The following is an 18873-nucleotide window of genomic DNA, read 5'->3' as shown; positions in this document are numbered from 1 at the left end:
ATATCCCTCATTCAGGCAAGGTGGAACTTCAGTGTTTCAGACCCAGACTAATACCTGAGCTCCTGCGTTGGAGCGTCTCTTTGCAAAAAGGCTGGCCAACCTGGTTAGGAGGGCTTTAAACTAGGCAAGAAGGGGGAAGGGGAGTGGCACACTGACACGGCAAGCAGTACCGCACAGCCCAGGTCAGATGGCGCCCAGCGGGAGTATGGTAGTGGGGAAGTGAGGATAGGAAATGATCCCAGAGTGTCCTCTTTCACCCCTCCTGGGAAACCTGTGGCCTCTGTTGCTTCCCTGAAATGCCTGTATACCAATGCGCGAAGCATGGGGAATAAGCAGGATGAACTGGAGATCTGTGTGCGGTCCCAGCGTCATGATCTCATCGGAATCACAGAGACGTGGTGGGATAGCTCGCACGACTGGAGCGCTGCCATGGAAGGCTATGTGCTCTTTAGGAAGGACAGGCTGGGAAGGCGAGGTGGTGGAGTTGCTCTTTATGTGAGAGAGCAACTGGAATGCATGGAGCTCAACCTGGGAGTCGAGGATGAGCGAGTTGAGAGCTTGTGGGTAAGGATTAGAGGGCAGGCTAATGTGGGAGACACTGTGGTGGGTGTCTGCTACAGGCCACCTGACCAAGATGAGGAGGTTGATGAGGCCTTCTATAGGCAGCTGGATGTTGCCTCACGGTCACAGGCCCTGGTTCTCACGGGGGACTTCAACTATCCCGACATCAACTGGGAGGACAACACAGCCAGGCATAAGCAGTCCTGGAGGTTCCTGCAGAGCGTCGACGATAACTTTTTGACGCAGGTTGTGGAGGAGCCGACGAGGAGAGGTGGGCTACTGGACCTCGTGCTATCAAATAGGGAGGGCCTAGTAGGAGATGTGAAGGTGGGGGGTAGCCTCGGCTGCAGTGACCATGAGTTGGTGGAGTTCAGGATTCAACGAGGAGGAGGCAGGGCTGTAAGTAGCCTTGCGACGATGGACTTCAGGAGGGCCAACTTTAGCCTCTTCAGAGACCTCCTCGGTAGAATCCCATGGGCTAGTGCTCTAGAAGGAAGGGGGGCCCAAGAGAGCTGGTTAGTTTTCAAGCGGCACTTCCTCCACGTCCAGCAACAGTGCATCCCTGTGTGTAGGAAGGGAGGCAGAGGGGGCAGGCGACCTGCGTGGATGAGCCGGGAGCTTGTAGCAATGCTCAAGCAGAAGGCAGCGGTATACAGAATGTGGAAAAAAGGACAGGCCCCCTGGGAGAAATACAGGAACGTAGTCAGGGAATGCAGAGATGCGACAAGGAAAGCTAAGGCACGTCTGGAAGGCAAGCTGGCAAGGGACGTTAAAAATAACAAAAAAAAAAATCTTCAAATACATCAACAGCAAAAGGAAGATCAGGGAAAACGTGGGTCCGCTGGCGGATGGGATGGGCACCCTGGTTACAAATAACACAGAAAAAGCAGAGTTGCTGAATGCCTTCTTTGCTTCGGTGTTTGCCAAGGGCAGCCCTTTAGAGCCCCAGGCCCTAGGGACAAGAGAAGAAGCTGGTGGAGAGGAAGACTTCCCCTGGGTAGAGGAAGATTGGGTCAGAGAGCACCTAAGGAACCTCGATACCCACAAATCCATGGGCCCTGATGGGATGCACCCCAGAGTGCTGCGGGAGCTGGCAGATGCCATAGCTAAGCCACTCTCCATCATCTTTGGAAGATCCTGGAGAACGGGGGAGGTGCCGGAAGACTGGAAGAAGGCCAATGTCACGCCAGTCTTCAAAAAAGGCAAGAAGGAGGACCCAGGCAACTACAGGCCAGTCAGCCTCACCTCCGTCCCCGGAAAAGTGATGGAACGGCTCATACTGGCCGTTGTCTCCAGGCACATGGAGGACAAGAAGGTGCTCAAGAGTAGTCAGCATGGATTCACCAAGGGGAAATCTTGCCTGACTAACCTGATAGCCTTCTATGATGAAATGACCGGCTGGATAGACGAGGGGAGAGCGGTGGATGTTGTCTATCTCGACTTCACCAAGGCTTTTGACACCGTCCCTCACAACATCCTCCTGGGCAAGCTCCGGAAGTGTGGGATAGATGAGTGGACAGTGAGATGGATTAGGAACTGGCTGGATGGCAGGGCCCAGAGAGTGGTGATCAGCGGTGCAGAGTCTAGTTGGAGGCCTGTGGCTAGTGGGGTCCCCCAGGGGTCAGTCCTTGGTCCAGGCCTGTTCAATTTATTCATCAATGACCTGGATGAAGGCACAGAGTGCTCCCTCAGCAAGTTTGCTGATGACACGAAACTGGGAGGAGTAGCCGATACCCCAGAGGGCTGTGCTGCCATCCAGAGGGACCTGGACAGACTGGACAACTGGGCGGTGAAAAACCTCATGCAATTCAACAAGGCCAAGTGCAAGGTCCTGCACCTGGGGAGGAATAACCCCAGACACCAGTACAGGCTGGGGACCGACCTTGTGGAGAGCAGCTCTGCAGAGAAAGACCTGGGTGTCATGGTGGATGATAAGTTGACCATGAGGCAGCAGTGTGCCCTCGTGGCCAAGAAGGCCAATGGAATCCTGGGCTGCATTAAGAAGAGCATCTCCAGCAGGTCGAGGGAGGTGATCCTGCCCCTCTACTCAGCCCTGGTGAGACCGCATCTGGAGTACTGTGTCCAGTTCTGGGCTCCACAGTACAAGAGGGATGTGGAGCTGCTGGAGAGAGTCCAGCGCAGGGCTACAAGGATGATCTGAAACTGCCTGGAACATCTGCCCTATGAGGAGAGGCTGAGGGAGCTGGGCCTGTTCAGCCTGGAGAAGAGAAGGCTGAGAGGGGATCTAATCAGTGTATATAAATACCTCAAGGGAGGGAGTGCAGAGGACGGGGATGGTCTCTTTTCAGTGGTGGCCACTGATAGGACTAGGGGAAATGGCCGGAAACTGAAACATCAAAAATTCCATAGGAACTTAAGGAAAAATTTCTTAACAGTGAGGGTGACAGAGCACTGGAACAGGCTGCCCAGAGAGGTTGTAGAGTCTCCTTCTCTGGAGATCTTCAAAACCCGCTTGGATGCAGTCCTGTGCCACGTGCTCTGGGTGTCCCTGCGTATGCAGGGGGGTTGGACTAGATGATCTCTAGAGGTCCCTTCCAACCCTAAGCATTCTATGATTCTATGATTCTATGATTTGTCCAGTGTGAGATGGTTATTGCAATCTATCTTATGACCTTGGAGTTTTCAATTTTTTTGTTCTTTTATTTATTTATTTACTTATTTTTCTTGGCCACGTCTGGCTACGTTGTATGCTCTACCCCTTAGAAAACTCCTTATAGTCCTTGAAAATGCAAACATCGATTTCTAGAGGTTCTCTGTAACATGACAAGTTCTACAGTTTTTTTTTTTCCTTGCATTGATCAAGAAAGCCTGAAGTGTTTTAACTCTTTTCTTTAGGAGGCCAAGGCAGGATGTCCCACACTGTCTCCTGAGGAGCTTTGAAATCTACCCGAACTGTCTCCTGATGTCTGCTGTGCAGCCCTTGAGTAGCTCCTGCCCATGAAGGAGCTTGATATTCCTGACAGAACAGAACATGCCTGCATGTCCCGGATGGAACCTGGCTCAGCGGGTGGGTTCACACGCCATGCTTGCCACCATGTGCTCTGCTGGTCACTGACTCCTTGGGAGATGTTCTGCAGGTGTCCTCACTACTCCTCTAACCGCATCGGGCGGGAAAGGAAACCACCGAATCCTACCAAGCAATTAATCTGAGCAAACTCTGTCTCCTGGAAGTCAGGATGCTGAACAGCATCAGCTCAGCAATAAGGCCGCAGTACAGTGATGGGAGAGTAGGGTGAGAGAGGACATTCTGGCACTTAGCAAAGACCGGGAATGTTGTTCTGTTCTACAGTGAAGCACATGTTGATGTGCAGCGTCCAGGGGTTCTCACTCCACAGATGCCCTGCAGACATGCACCGTGCCCAGTAACACAGAGGAGAGGGGGAGCGCTGCGAGTGGCCTCTCCTTCCCTGATGAGCTCTGGAGAGGAGCATCCCCAGCTCATGCCTGAAAACAGGTTGTGGATGTGTGGATGAACCTCTGTGTCCTCTGCTTTGCTGACTAGGCATAAGGTCTTCTGCTGTGCTGGAGAAGCAGATGATGCCTGCAGTGATGATCAGGAAAGTCACAAGAGCAAAAGGATCTGCCATGGTGTCTGGTCTCTGTGCCCCGGGGCTGCCGAGGGACAGAGCAGCCTCCATCATGGTCCCCTGCACGGGACCCTTCCTGGCAGCAGCCCATTTCTGCATCAGCTGCCTCCGGAGACGCTGCCCCCCGTGACGTGGTCCCTGAGCGTATCCAGCCCTGCAGGGCCCTGGGTCCCCCAGAGGCTCAGGGAGCTCGGCCCTGCATCTCCAGGCCCCGTGTCCCTGGGGCGCGACAGCTTCCCTTTGCCTGTGGCTTGGGCCCTGCGGGGACACGTTTTGTGTGGCACCTGGAGAGTTGAGAGCTGCCCCGTGGTGGGGCTGGGGCTTCTTCCGCCTTGTGCATCCCCAGGGACACGTGTGAAGGTCAGGTGAAGGAAGGTTCTACACTTAGGGATTACTAGCAGGTTGATCTTTCGTTGTCCTTGGCATAAGCATTTAATTTGACACATTTTCAGGATGCCCTGAGGCCTGTCAGTGGGCGCCTCTGCAAGACTTTCCAGTTCCCTATTTGAGCACTCCTTGAAAAGTACTTGCAATTTCCAACACATTTTTTTGCGGCATCAGCATCTGTTGCAAGGGATTAGCAGAAATGGTATAAGGGTCAGAAGAAGAAAGAGGGGAAGGAAGGAGGGAGAAAGGGAGCAAAGCAAGAAAGGAAGGAAGGAAGGAGAGAAGAGATGGAAAGAAGAGACGGAGAGATATGAGACTGGGTTGCCTTCTCAATGCTGAGCCAATCCTGGTGTGTCAGCTCACAGGCCTGTGATCCCTGTTTCCTGCGGGAGATATTTCAGTCATGTATCACTCCTAGTGGAAATATAGGATTAGCAATATGCTAGACTCTCTCCATTGGTTCCATGTCTCTCCGAGGAGGAGCCCAGCATCTATCCCTATCCCTACCAAGCAATCTCCCAATACTCCAGATGGGCCGTGGGTGGGTGAAGTCCTCCCCGCATGTACCCAGCCAGTCATCCCAGCTTCCCATCCCACCCTGGATGGGCGCTTGCCTTCAGGAGCTTCCTCTGGGCCCATCTCTCCAGCCTGTGCAGAGCTCTCAGAAGGGCAGCCCAGAGCTCTGCTGTAGCAGCCATTCCTCCCACTTGTGCATCACCAGCCCACATGCGGAGGGAGCCCTGTGTGCCTTGATCCCTGTCAGTGCTGAGCAGGCTGAACAAGAGTGCAGCCAGTCCCGAGCCCTGGGCACTGCGCTATCCTCAGGCTGCTCAAAAGCCTCTGAGCTCTGCCCAATTCAGCCCCTTCTCAATGCACCTCACCGCCTCATCTAACCCACCCTGCCTGTGCTTACCGAGGAGGCTGTGATGGGAGACAGTATCAAAGGGCTTGCTGAAGTTGAGGGAGACAATAGCCACTGTTCTCCTCTCATCTCCCCAGCCAGTCATTGCACCTCCCCATGGCACCATGACAGGTTGCTTAAGCATTATTTTCCCTTGGGGAATCCCTGCTGCCTCCTCTTGATGCTCTTGGTGTCCTTCATGTGCTCAGAGCTGCCATGCAGGATGAACGAGTTGTGCCGTGGCCTTTGCAGGTGTGGAGGTGGGGTTGAATGGGCTGTCGCTGCCGCCTTCTCCTTGTTGCCCCTGTGGACGCAGCTTAGGCCCTGCTGCCAGAGGCCCCGTGCTGGCCCCAGCAGCTGCCAGGTCTCAGGAGTGGGTGGGCTGTGGAAGGGCCAGGGTGAGGATAGCAGGGCCAAGCACAGGCCTCTTGCTGGGGCCACAGACACTGTGCTCTGCAAGCAGAGCAGCTGCAGGCTGGGCTTCCACACATTGGTTTTCACAGCAGCAGGAGAGCTGCGCTTGGGTGAGTGAGCGTGAGGGAGAGAGGAGCGAGGCTCCTGCTGCTGCTCCTAGTTTCTTTAACATGGACACCCTGAGGGCATCTCGTTTGATCTTGTGCTGTCAGTCTGCATGAGTTGTGTCTGAGTGCTTGCTGCTGAGGAGATGGGCGGTCTGTGGGGTTGTTCAGGCTGTTGGTGCTTGCAAGGTCACTGTGTGCAGCAGCTTGTCTTGTGTGGAGAGCCCGAGAGCTCCTCTTGTTTTGGGGGTGCGCAGGTGTAGCTGGCAGTGGCTGCAAAGGCATGGGCACCCTTTGGAAGGAATGACCAGAGGAATGCCTCAGCATGGGCTCTTTCCCTTGGGGCAGGTGGTGCGAGGATCCAGGTGCAAATGCTTGCTGAGCAGGGGGTGTGTGAGCACAGAGCTGTGCTCAGCAAGCTGCACCAAGAGGCCGGCAGGAGCCTGCTCGCACTGTGCGTCAGGACTGCTTGGTGCCGGGTGCGAGCGCAGTGCCCGTTGTGGTGTGTGCAGGGCTGCGGTGGCCTTGCTTGGGAAGCTGCAGCCCTGCTGGCTTGCTGAGCGTGGCAAAGGGGCCAAAGGAGGCCCCTGCTCCTTGCAGCTGTGGAAGATCAGGATATGGATGGGTGCCTTTTCTTGTGCTTGGGGTGCCCAAAGAGAGGGCAGTTTGTGCCAAAGCTGCTCTCCTCCTCTTCTGTGGCCTTGGTGGTTCTGCAGGGCAGGTGCTGCTGGTGCTTTGCTTCCAAGGCCCGGTGTATCCCTGTGTTCCAAACTGCTGGAAGGAGTGAGCATCATGCCCTGCTCAGGACACTTGTGGTTCCTTCAGGATCTGAGACTGCCCTCTTGGCCTGTCTCCTGAAGCAAGAGCCATGCAGAGATGCGGCAGAAGCAGGGCATCTTCTCCGGGGGTAGCTGAAGAGAGGGCTAAAGCAGTGAAGCAGGACTGGGGCGAGCGTGTGCGTGAGGGCTGGTCCCTGCAGGTGGTCATTGGCCGCAATGAGGCAGGCTGTTGGGCGCACTCAGCTGCTCCCCGTGTGCCGCACGACTCCCGCTGGGCCTGGCACTGCTGCCTGCCAGCTCATTGGCTGTGGCAGACCGTGCAGCTTGAGAACAGCGCTCTGCCATGACCTTGAAGTAAACATGACCTTGAGTAAACCCTAGTCCACCCTTCGGTGTTTCCATTCAAAACTTACTTCACAGAGTAACTGGAGATGGCACGGAGCCAGGTGATTACTGGCATCTGCAAGGCCATGAATCCACAGCAGATTGGATATTCTTGGTCGTTATTAATGGCTTATTTAGTCTTATTAGCTCATTATTGGCTTATTAGCCAATAGGCTATTGGCTCATTTAGCAACTGCGCTTCACATGATTTTGGCAAATAATGAATTATATCCAGGACAGTGCGGTATATAAATTGTATCTGATGCTCAACAGAAGGTCTTTGGTACATTACACCGGAGTCCGTGCGTACCGTAGGCTGCAAATAGCAGCCAGCGTGGGGCACGAATAGTAAGGAAGCTCACGAAGTCCGAACCCAGCGGTGCAGCCCAGGCGAACCGTGAACGGAGCAGAAAGAGCTGCAGCATGCACCCATTGCCTAATTACAGGTGAGCCTTGGGAGGCGGAACGTCTCAAGAGCAGAACCGCAGCCTGGATGTGCTGCAGCTCATGATGCACGAGCGGATCTGGGAAGTCTCCGGGAAAGACTTAGTAATTCTATTAGAATGGATCCGGGGGAAGGTGCCTACCTTTCCAAAAGAAGGCACATTCCAGTGAGAGGTGTGGGAAGGTCTCGGAAATTGCCTTAAGGAGGCAATGGCAGATGGTGATGCAGCTGCAGTAAAACATGTGACTATATGGTGGCAGATTATGCTTACCCTGAGGGTGGCAGGGCCCCTCCGAGTGATAAGACTGACCAGAAAAAAACACCACCACCATGGGCACAACCATGTGAGGGAGTGGCTGACCCCCCGAGTGATGATCCATTTGACCCTGGCCCTGTGGGCCCAGAGAAAGAACAACAGCTTCAAGCATGATGGAGACCTGTGACCTTCACCCACGACCAGGTCCTCGGAGCAGTCATCACCTACGTACTGATCGTGGCGGATGTCACCATCGAGGTTTACCCCATTGTAGCCCTGGGAATTAACACCAACAAATCTCTCCTCTAAACACCCCTCCACCCACCATTCCCTGGACCACCAAATGTTGGCAAGAGTGTCTGATAAAAAATGGTGAAAAATGGCACTCGGTAGATCTAGAAGCCTATGTTTTAGTACCAGGCTGGAGATCATATGAGAAGATGATGCCCTTAAGGAGAGCGATGTTTGCCTTGCTACCAAGGAGGGTGTGTGCCATTTTGAGATCAATCCATAGAGTAATAATAAAACCGCATGAGATTATGTAGGGAAAGGATGTGTGTGTTTTAGAACAATGTGTAAATATGTGCTAATTAATGAAATTTATAAGCAGATTGGGTTTAATGACTCTAATACGTGTGCTTGCAATGCAGTTACTGTAGTTATCTTAGTGGTGTTTATGTGCCGCTGACTAAAGACGACTTTGCGGTAGTAAATAGGGAATTCTTATGGATGCAAGGCACTCTGGCTGATTATTTAAATAAGATACGTTATACCCTTCCATGACATAAGCTGTTACATTCCCTCTCTCAAATTGTGTAGCAGCCATGGAACCGATGTGTTCCTGTTCCCATTAAAGGTGCATGCACAGTGTTTCTGGATGGATCAGGGAAAACACATAGAGCTATGGTTATATGGAGACAAACAGATTCATTAGACTGGCAATCATCTCTTTTAATGGTTGAAGGATCCACACAAACTGTTGAACTATCAGCGGCCTTGCACGCTTTTTAATTCTTTTCGCCTGGACTGCTCAGTGTTGTCGCAGATTCTGCATATGCTGTAGGTATTGCTCCAGGGCAGCCTACGTGACGCCTCCCAGGGGAGTCCCCAAAGCTGCCGCGTGCCCCTTGGCGCTCGCACTGCTGCCCTCGCCCTTTCCTCTGCTCCGCTTGGCCCTGGGCTCCCCCCTGCCTGGCTGCCAAATGGGCTGCCGGGGGGAAGGAGGCTCCTGCGGGCAGACCTGGCACTGCCTGCTGTGGGCCCCACCGCTCCCGCGCACGGAGACGCGCGGAGACTCCTTGCTCAGAGAGCCCTGCTCTCGGGGCTGCGAATGCCAACGGCTCCTTGGCCCTTGCAGGACACGGGCCCCTTCACCCTGGCTGCTGCCAGCAAGCGCTGGACTCGGAGACGCCGTCATGAACCTGGTATGGAAATGTTTCTTTCTCGATTTTTAGAGTAGTGGTTTTTGTTGCTTATGTTCTTGTTGATGTTCTTGTTATCGTTAAGGAGGTTGTTCTGATTTGTTTTCTTACGTTCTCAATCATCTTAAATTTATGCTTTTGGTTTCAATCTCCATTCCTGTGTCGTAGCTTAAGTATCGTGTGTTCTTTCCCAGTCAGCTCAGGCCCAAAAATCATCCCCACAGCCGGTGCAGATTATTGTTATTATTATTATTTTATTTCTTCTTCTTCTTCATTATTTTTATTATTTATTTTTATAATTATTATTCTTCCTCTTTTTATGCTTTTTATTATTTTCCTTCTTCTTTTTCTGTTCGCCCCAAATCCATCCCGCTCCCCCTGTCCCCTCCACCCCGCCCGTGTTTCCAGGGTGACAATAAAGGCCGTGGCGCGACCGCCTCCGGGGTGTCCGTGGCGACCGCGGGAGGGGCCACCGCCTCCCGGTGCCGCGCGGTTCCGCCCCCGGCGTGGAGGGGAGGGGCGCAAAGCGCATGCGCGCACGCCCCCCCACCCCGGGAGGACTCACTCCATCCCCCACCCCGCCCGCGGCTACCGAGAGGGCGCTTGCACTGTGGGCAGGAGCCGCAATCCCCGCCCCCGCACATGCGCAGAGCCTTTCCGCCATGAGTCGCCGCCGGCGCAGCCGGGAGCCGAGAAGCGGCAGTGAAAAACGGCCGAAAAACAACCAAAAGCATGAGGATAAGGAAAGCGGACGAGGCCCCGCCAGCAGACGAGGACCCCCGGCGTGGCATTTTGATGGAAAAGAACCATCCCAACCTAGTAAAGTCGTGGTGGTGGCGGGCGGTTCCCCTGCCTATACTGGTGTCTGGGGTTATTTCTCCCCAGGTGCAGGAGCTTGCACTTGGCCTTGTTGAATTGCATGAGGTTTTTCTCCACCCAGTTGTCCAGTCTGTCCAGGTCCCTCTGGATGGCAGCACAGCCCCCTGGGGTATCAGTTACTCCTCCCAGTGTGGTATCATCAGCAAACTTGCTGAGGGAGCACTCTGTGCCTTCATCCAGGTCATTAAGGAATAAATTGAACAGGATTGCACTGAGGACTGACCCCTGGGGGACCCCGCTAGCTACAGGCCTCCAACTAGACTCTGCACCGCTGATCACCACCCTCTGAGCTCTGCCATCCAGCCAGTTCCTAATCCACCTCACTGTGCACTCATCTATCCCACACTTCCGGAGCTTGCCCAGGAGGATGTTGTGAGGGATGGTGTCAAAAACCTTGGTGAAGTTGAGATAGACGACACCCACTGCTCTCCCCTCGCCTACCCAGGGCCTGGGACTTGGTACACACGGAAGCAGAGAAGGCATTCAGCAACTCTGCTTTTTCTGTGTTACTCATAACCAGGCGCTGATGAGGCCACACCTTGAATACTGTGTTCACCTTTGAGCAACAGCGCTCACACACACCAGAACACACTGAGGAACAGCACTTACACCAGAGGGGTCATTAAATTGTAAAAACAAACAAACAAACAAAAAACTCATTAAGAAGCAAAGAAACAAACAAACAGGCCTCAACAGAGCGTCTTGGCTCCAGGCAAGCCCTGTGACCTTCCTTGTGCAGTGGGTGGCAGAAGAGAGAATTAATTTTCCCAGCAGTGTCTGACAAGACCTCTTTTCTCCTCACCAGCATTGAGATGGAGGCCAGATGGTGAAAGGTCCCCTTGTGCCTCAGGGCGTAGTGGGACATTTAAGAGAGGGTCGAGCCTCCTTGCAGGACCTTCCTGCTCTGCCCTGCCCCTGTTCCTCCCCTGAGGGCCAAGTGCTCCACACAAAACCTGCGTGGCTCCAGGGGCAGTGCAGGGTAGGTGCTGGGGATAGAAATAGAGGTGCCTGCCATTGCCCACCCTGCCCTTCCCCAGGAGAAGACGCAAACCCTGAGGACAGCAGGTGCTTGCTCTTGCCCTGGGCTGAGCAGAGGGTGCCAGTCTGCTCTGCACTGTCTGGGGTTACTGGAGGAAGAGGGCACTCGACCACACACAGGAAAATGCTGGTTCCTGCAGGGAAGGAGTTTCCCCTCTCACCCTTCTGTCCTCCAAAAAGAAGAAAGGAAAAAGAAAACAATAAAATAAACCCAGCACTCAACCTGGAGGAAGAGGAAGTCTCCTTCTCTGGAGATCTTCAAAACCCGCTTGGATGCAGTCCTGTGCCACGTGCTCTAGGTGTCACTGCGTATGCAGGGGGGTTGGACTAGATGATCTCTAGAGGTCCCTTCCAACCCTAAGCATTCTATGATTCTATGAAGGGCTTTACTGCTGAAGAAGGCTCTACAAAAGGCTGAAGTGGTGGCACAATCAGGGAACAGGAGGCCCTTGAGTTGTGGAGCTGTCCTTCTGCTGCAGGAGATGCCAGCGGGGATGCAGAGCACTTGCAGGTCTTGGGTGTGCAGCACTGTGGCGTTGGCACATTGGGGCCAGCTCTGCCCAGCAGAGTCACCTCCTGGCAGGAGGATGACGCCTCTCCCACACTTGCCAGAACCAGCGACCGAGCGCTCGGAAGCAGGACCTTTGCCTTGGTGTTGTCAGGATCAGGATGGTCTGTGCTGCCAGGCTGCGGACTGCGGGTTCAGCGTCATTTTGCAGAGGCTGGAGGGCTGAGGTAGAAAGGAACAGAGCAGATAAGAGACTCCTGTATTTGCAGAGAGCCCAGGAATCCTCCCAGAACAGGGCTGGTCCCACCCAGTTCTTCCCACAGTGAGGAGGGAGCATGAGGGAGCAGGGATCAGCTGCAGGTTGCTGGTCAGGAATGCCCCAGGTGACCCCCAAAGCCCCTTCCTGTCCCCGCACAGCAGACAGGGCCTTGGTTGCCTGTGGCAGGGCAGGGAATTGGGGCTCCCTTCCAGGCTCCTCCTTCCTCCCTGGCAGGGCCAGCTGGCGCTGCACTGCTCGCACTCACCCTTGCAGATGTCCTGCACCTTCTCCTCCTTCTGCCTCCCTTGCTGCCCGATGAGCCCTAGGCAAACACCGCCTGTCACCCCCTGTAGTCCCCGGCACGGCCCTGGCAGCGCAGCTCCCACTGGCCTTGCCAGCCTGGCCACGCGTCCTCCTCCCCTTGGGCAAGGCTGCCCCCAGCACGGCCCCAGCGTGGAGGATGCAGGCAGGCAGCGAGGGCCTCGAGAGCCTCCTCGCAGCCCCTCCGTGTGCCCAGGGATGGCCCTGGCCTCGTGGCTCACCAAGGAACCTCACGGCGGCCTCCCGCACGCACGCCTCCGTGTGCTGCAGGTAGCGCAGGCTGTGCTCAAGGTAGTGCTCCGCTCTGCTTTTGTCCTTGCGCACCTGGAGACAGCACAAGGCCATGGCTTGGTGAGGAGCCCTCCTGGGGAGCCAGCTCTGCCCCTTCTCCCCAGCCTGGGCCCAGGGACTCGGGCGTTGTGCTCACCAGGTGCTCCCCGATCTTCCAGGTCTCCCCACTTCTGGCCAGTTCCTTGAGCTTCTCCCACTGCAGCAGGTGAGCAGCACTGGTGAGGGCTTCCTGAGAGGCCTGCAGAGCTGCAGAGAGGGCGAGATGCCACCACGGCCAGGACAAGACACCCTGTATCCTGCTCATGTGGGCAGGCCTCGAAGTCTTTCCCAGGCCATAACAGGAACATGCTGCTTGGGACCAGCTCTGCCCCTCACTGAAGGCAGAGGCAGCTCCTGCCCGTTCCTGGGGACACGGGACATCGGCCCTCACGCTGACATGTCTTCCAGGGCACACTTTTCCACAGCCCGTGCCTTAGTGCTCAGGCCCGCCCAAGCGATGTCAGCACTGCTTCCCCAAGGGCCTTCCCCGTACCTGGGCCACGCTCTGGATCTGCTCGCTCATGTGGAGGAAGAGTGGGACCAGGCTCCTGTGCACCAGCTCTTTCATGCCCTCTTTCCTGATGCTGGTCGTGGCGGCCAGCAGGTCTTTGAAGTGGAAGATGGAGGGCTCTCAAACTGTGCTGTCCTCCTGCAGAGAGGGAGGAGAGGAGGGGAGGCCTCAGCAGGGATCCCAGGAACTGGTCATGACAGGAGGCTTTGCCTTTGTGAGGCCTCCTTCTCTCCAGGCGCGACTTTTCCCCAGCCCTCCATAGGGGCGAGCTGGGGACAACCTCTGCGGATGCAGCCTGGAGAGGGAGGGTTGTTGGCAGCAGCGGGACAAGATTCCCTGGGCTCTGGCTCCCTCTCCCTCTGCCAGGAATTTCTAGGGCTCCATCAGGGCCCCCGTGCAGAAGAGGCCCACAGGGAGGGACAGCCCTGGGGCACGGCCTCTGCCTTGCTCTCCAGCCTGCTCCTGCCTCGTAGCTCATCTCTGCCCAGGCCAGGACAAGCAGCGCAGGGAGTCAAGCAGGAGACAGAGCAGCTGAGGCAGAAATGGGGCCGGGGATCTAGTCCACAGCCCAGGACCCCAAGGGCAGCACAGGGAATGGGCTGACGAGCAGAGGGCAGAAGACCTGACAGGCAGCAGGGCCTTTGGTGGGAGGTGCAAATCCACCTGCCGATGGGTACACGTGCAGAGGGACACACAGCACTCATAGCCACGCGAATAGAGCCCCAGACCCGCCAGGAGAGTCTCCGGTTCTCCCCCCAACCTTACATCCTCAAAGTGTGGGAGAAGCTTCTCTGCCAGCCATGGGACAAAGGGATAGGAGATCTTCTGATCCAGGTGGCTGAAGAAGTTTTGCAGCAACACCAGGCTCTCCACGTGCACGTCCCTTCGATGGTCCTGCAGGCACTCCACGATGTCTTTAGTCAGGCCCCACATTTTCCTCCTCTGTGTGAAAGACACAAGTGCCTCATGTGAAGCCAGGGCAGGCCCACAAGGGCTCTGGGCGCTGATTCCCCATGAGAGCTGCGGGGCAGGGCAGCCCTGTCCAAGGTCCCCTGGGCATGCCAGGGCCTCTCCATGGGGGAAGGCTGCTGCCTCCAGGCCAGGAGCCCTTCCCGAGGGCACCGGAGCCGTTGTCCTTGTGCAGCACAGCCAAGGGGCTGCAATGAAAGACTCAGGGCAGAGGAAGGGCAGCGGAGACTGGGGAGCAGCTCCGGCCCCTCCTGATTGGCAGCAAAGGCCAAGGCCCTGGGGGAGCCAGCGCCTCCCGGGAAGCCCCAGGCTGCCAGCGTGGCTTCTCCCGGCTGCTGCCCTACTCACCATCTCAGGTTTCTTGCACAGCCTCCGGAGGCCCTGGAACGCCAGGCTGCGCATCTCCAGGCTCGGAGCCTGCGCGTAGCTCAACAGGAGTATCAAAATGTCCCCGTCCATCTTGGCCACCTCATAGCACTCCAGCAGCTGAAAGGCAGCGCACAGTGAGAGCCTGGCAGAGCCGGCAGGGCTATCTGCAGTGGGCAGACCTGCATCCCAGCTCTCCTTCTGGCCAAGGGCGCCTGGCCCTCACAAAGGTCAGCGGAAAGGAGTCAAGGCCAGGGCCGTTGACCAACATTACCCAAAGAGCTGTTGATCAATGTTAAGGAGCCATTAAGGAGCCGTTGAGGAACATTACCCCAAAAGCCAGGGACCAACATAACCCAGGGAGCCATTGACCAATATTACCCAAAGAGCCGTTGACCAACGTTATGCAAAGAGCCATTGACCAACATTACACCCCGGCATGTGCCCAGTGTGAGCAGAGAGCTTTTAGAGGCCCCTCCGGACAGGCACCGTTCGCCATGAGGCCCACCTCGACATAGAAAGCCATGGTGGGCAGGTGATGGAGCTGGTCCTCTGGGCTCCTCAGCAGCCTGAGCAGCTGTCTGGAGATGCAGCAGCACAGGGGTCTGCACGTGCCCCTCATCACTCTGGCAGGAGGAAGAAGGTGCTGTTGGTCCTCAGCCGAGTAGGCAAACCTACTCTGAAATTGCTTGCCCCCCTCAGCTATTTCCCGGTGCAGGTCAAGGCAGGCATGGGCAGTGTGACTGCAGCCAGCGTGTCCCCAGGGCTCTCTGTGAGGGGAGCCCAGGCCCCAGAGGAGGACACTCCAGGGCTTTGGGAGGGGAGCCCTCTTTCAAGGCATCCGCTCCCAGCACTCCCAACACCAACTGCTCCCCCAGCATCTCTCAACGCTGCCATGGGGCAGGGAGCTCCCATGGCCATTTTGCTGTGTTACTCTCTGCCACAAGCACTGTGGCTGCAGTCCCTTTCTTGGAGAGCTGGAGTTCCCCTCCCTCCCAAGGAAGGACATTTGTGACCCCGAAACTGAGGCCGAGGTGCTGGGGGAGAGCAGGGCGTAAAGGGCTGTACCTGGCCAGCACAACGAGTCCCCTCTGAGATGACTCTGCCTGCAGCAAGAGCTCCCAGCCGCCGTTCCGCTCCACAGCCTGTGCCACATCCCAATAGCCACCACAGCGGAGGAGACCTTCCATGGCCTCCACGGTGCACCTGCATGCGAGCAAAGCCCAGGTCACAGCGGCAGCCTGGCCCTGCCTCTGGCCCCAAGGCACAGACGGGGCAAGCGGGATGGAGCACCTGACGTGGCTGCTGGCATGGGACTCATCCAGCTGGCTTTCCCGCTGCAGGTGATGGGTTTCCTGACGGGTGAACTCGGCTGCGGAGAACAGCTGAAGGAGCAGTGCCAGGAAGAGTGGGCAGAATTCCGCCTCCACCGCCTGTGGGCAGACGGGCTCTTGCATGATGGCACGCAGAGCTCTCATTGCCTGGGGAAAACAAGCAGAGACACCTCAGCGCTGAGCAGGGCCTGTCGCAGTGCCGCAGCCCCCACGGGAGAGGCTCAGCACAGCCTTGGGCCTCAGGAAATGTGACTGGGAGACAGGGTAGGACGGTGATCTCCTGAGCATGGCCAGCCTGGGTGTTGGTGCTCAGAGAGGCCCAAGCAGCTCTTTTCAGCGCTTTGTGCTGGTGCGTGGAGGGGTGGCACTGGGCATGTTGCATCCATGGGCCCGGGGAGGTCCCTGCAGTGCAGAGAGGCCCAGGGAGGCAGCTGGCAGCCTGGGGCAGAGTGAGGCCTCATCCCGCAACTCACAGCCAGGGGAAGGCCGCCGGCGTTGTTCGCCTCCCAGCCGGACAGCTCCTGCAGGGGCCACTTCTCCATCCAGCTCAGCAGATTTTCCAGCACGTCTGCCGCAACGCGGGGCTCCGCCATGAGCACCTTCCACATGGTGCTGGCAGCGCTGCAGGCCCGGAGGGCTGTGTAAGGGCCCTCCTCGGGCACGGCTGCAGCCTGGACAGGCCCTGCAGGCGCTGCCCCCAGCCACCCCTCCATGCTGGCAGCCCCCAAGGTCCTGGCTCTGCACCTTTGGGCCCTTCTCCCCATGTGCCATGAGCTCTGGAGGCTGATGAGCCCCGTGCCTGTTGTAGAGTGGGGAGCAGCACAGCAGGCTCATGGTCACCTTCTCAGGGTAGGAGCGGGCCAGCAGGCAAAGGGTCCTGTTCAAGGAGACCCACACCAACGACTCCCTGACGTCCTTGGTGTTCTGGTGCAGGCACCGTACAACCCGTGGCACCTGGCAGGGAGACGGAGGTCACTACCAGAGAGCAACCACTACCCCAGCTCCCACACACATCCCGTCTACCCCTCCAGCACTGCCAACGTTCCCTGCTGCCTTCCAAGGGCGTCGGATGCCCAAGAAGCCCGGTTCTCACCCGGACCACAAAGTGTGCCCAGCATGAGTTTTGAGAATGCTTCAAACTTCCCTTGCCATGCTCTGCAGCCTCACTCCGACTGGGGATCTATGCTTCTTCCATCTCCTAACTCCATGCTATTACTAAAGCACACTTCCTGCATTTCTTTCAGCGGGAAAACACCAACGACCCTGCTTCTTATCAGACCCAACAAAAGGTGCCCAGCATGAGTCTTGGCACAGCTTCACACTTCCCTTGGCATACTCTTTACAGCCTCACTCCAAATGGGGCTCTGCGCTTCGTCCATCTCCTAACTCCATACTATCACTAAACCACACATCCAGCGTTTACTTCGGGAAGAAAACACCACCAAACCTGGTTCTAATCCCAACCACAAATTGTGCCACGCATGAGTCTAGCCACTGCTTCACACTTCCCTTGGCATGCTCTTTACAGCCTCACTCCAAATGGGACTCTGCGCTTCTTCCATCTCCAAACTCCATGCTATCAGTAAGGCACACTACCAGCATTTCTTTCAGCAGGAAAATACCAACAAGCCCGGTTCTCCCCCCAACCAAAAATAGTGCCCCCCATGAGTTTTGGCACTGCTTCACACTTCCCTTGGCACGCTCTTTACAGCCTCACTCGAAATGGGGCCCAGGCGCTCTCCTAAGGCGCTCTGGCTGATTATTTAAATGAGATAGGTTATACCCTTCCATGACATAAGCTGTTACATTCCCTCTCTCAAATTGTGTAGCAGCCATGGAACCGATGTGTTCCTGTTCCCATTAAAGGTGCATGCACAGTGTTTCTGGATGGATCAGGGAAAACACATAGAGCTATGGTTATATGGAGACAAACAGATTCATTAGACTGGCAATCATCTCTTTTAATGGTTGAAGGATCCACACAAACTGTTGAGCTATCAGCAGCCTTGCACGCTTTTTAATTCTTTTCGCCTTGAACACTCAGTGTTGTCGCAGATTCTGCATATGCTGTAGGTATTGCTCAACACATTGAAGGTGCAATGATAAAAGAGGTCACTAACAAACAACTTTTGCTCTTGCTATTGAAATAAGTCACACTGCTTATTATTATTATTGTTATTACAATTATTGTTGTTTTTGTTGTTATTGTTATCCTCCTCCTTATTATATTTATTATTTTTATTATTATTTTTCTTCTTCTTCATTTTATTAATTTTCTTCTTCTTCAGCTGCAGGGCTCCAGGGCAGCCTACGCGACGCCTCTCAGGGGAGTCCTCAAAGCTGCCGCGTGCCCCTTGGCACTCGCACCGCTGCCCTCGCCCTTTCCCTCTGCTCCGCTTGGCCCTGGGCTCCCCCCTGCCTGGCTGCCAAATGGGCTGCCGGGAGGAAGGAGGCTCCTGCGGGCAGGCCTGGCACTGCCTGCTGTGGGCCCCACCGCTCCCACGCACGGAGACGCGCGGAGACTCCTTGCTCAGAGAGCCCTGCTCTCGGGGCTGCGAATGCCAACGGCTCCTTGGCCCTTGCAGGCCTTGGGCCCCTTCACCCTGGCTGCTGCCAGCAAGCGCTGGACCCGGAGACGCCGTCATGAACCTGGTGTGGAAATGTTTCTTTCGCGATTTTTGTCACGAGTAGTGCCTTTTGTTGCTTATGTTCTTGTTATCGTTAAGGAGATTGTTCTGATTTGTATTCTTATTGTTCTCTTTCATCTTCTTTGTATGCTTTTGGTTTCAATCTATATTGTGAGGTGACGAGAGGCCCATTCTGAGGTCCTCCATTGTGAGGTTGTCCATTGTGAGGTCACAGGAGGCCCCTTGTGTGGTAACAAGAGGCCCATTGTGAGGTCGTCCATTGTGAGGTCATGAGAGTCACACAGTGAGGTCACGAGAGGCCCATTCTGAGGTCGTCCATCTGAGGTCACGAGAGGCCTATTGTGAGGTGGTCCATTGTGAGGTCGTCTATTGTGAGGTCACAAGAGGCCCATTGTGAGGTCACCCATTGTGAGGTCACGAGGGGGCCATTGTGAGATGGTCCATTGTGAG

General features: G+C 55.8%; 1 protein-coding gene across 1 annotated transcript; it reads right to left on the bottom strand.

Moving 5' to 3' along the window:
• Positions 1-11746: 11746 nt before the first annotated feature.
• Positions 11747-16383, bottom strand: LOC148594904 (maestro heat-like repeat-containing protein family member 7). Its single transcript, XM_088523455.1, has 11 exons — positions 16249-16383; positions 15735-15922; positions 15510-15647; positions 14950-15022; positions 14424-14561; positions 13835-14048; positions 13089-13201; positions 12693-12794; positions 12487-12589; positions 12210-12266; positions 11747-11907 (listed from the first exon to the last, which is right to left on the bottom strand). The coding sequence occupies exons 1-11, from the start codon at positions 16381-16383 to the stop codon at positions 11747-11749; spliced, it is 1422 nt and encodes a 473-aa protein (XP_088379581.1).
• Positions 16384-18873: the final 2490 nt, after the last annotated feature.

The sequence above is a fragment of the Tinamus guttatus genome, unplaced genomic scaffold, assembly GCF_059628265.1.
Source record: "Tinamus guttatus ecotype Peru unplaced genomic scaffold, ASM5962826v1 Tinamus_guttatus_pri_ptg000188l, whole genome shotgun sequence".
NCBI classification, from domain to species: domain Eukaryota; kingdom Metazoa; phylum Chordata; class Aves; order Tinamiformes; family Tinamidae; genus Tinamus; species Tinamus guttatus.
The sequence above is the reverse complement of the archived record's forward strand: the minus strand, read 5'-3'. Positions and strand labels throughout refer to the sequence as shown.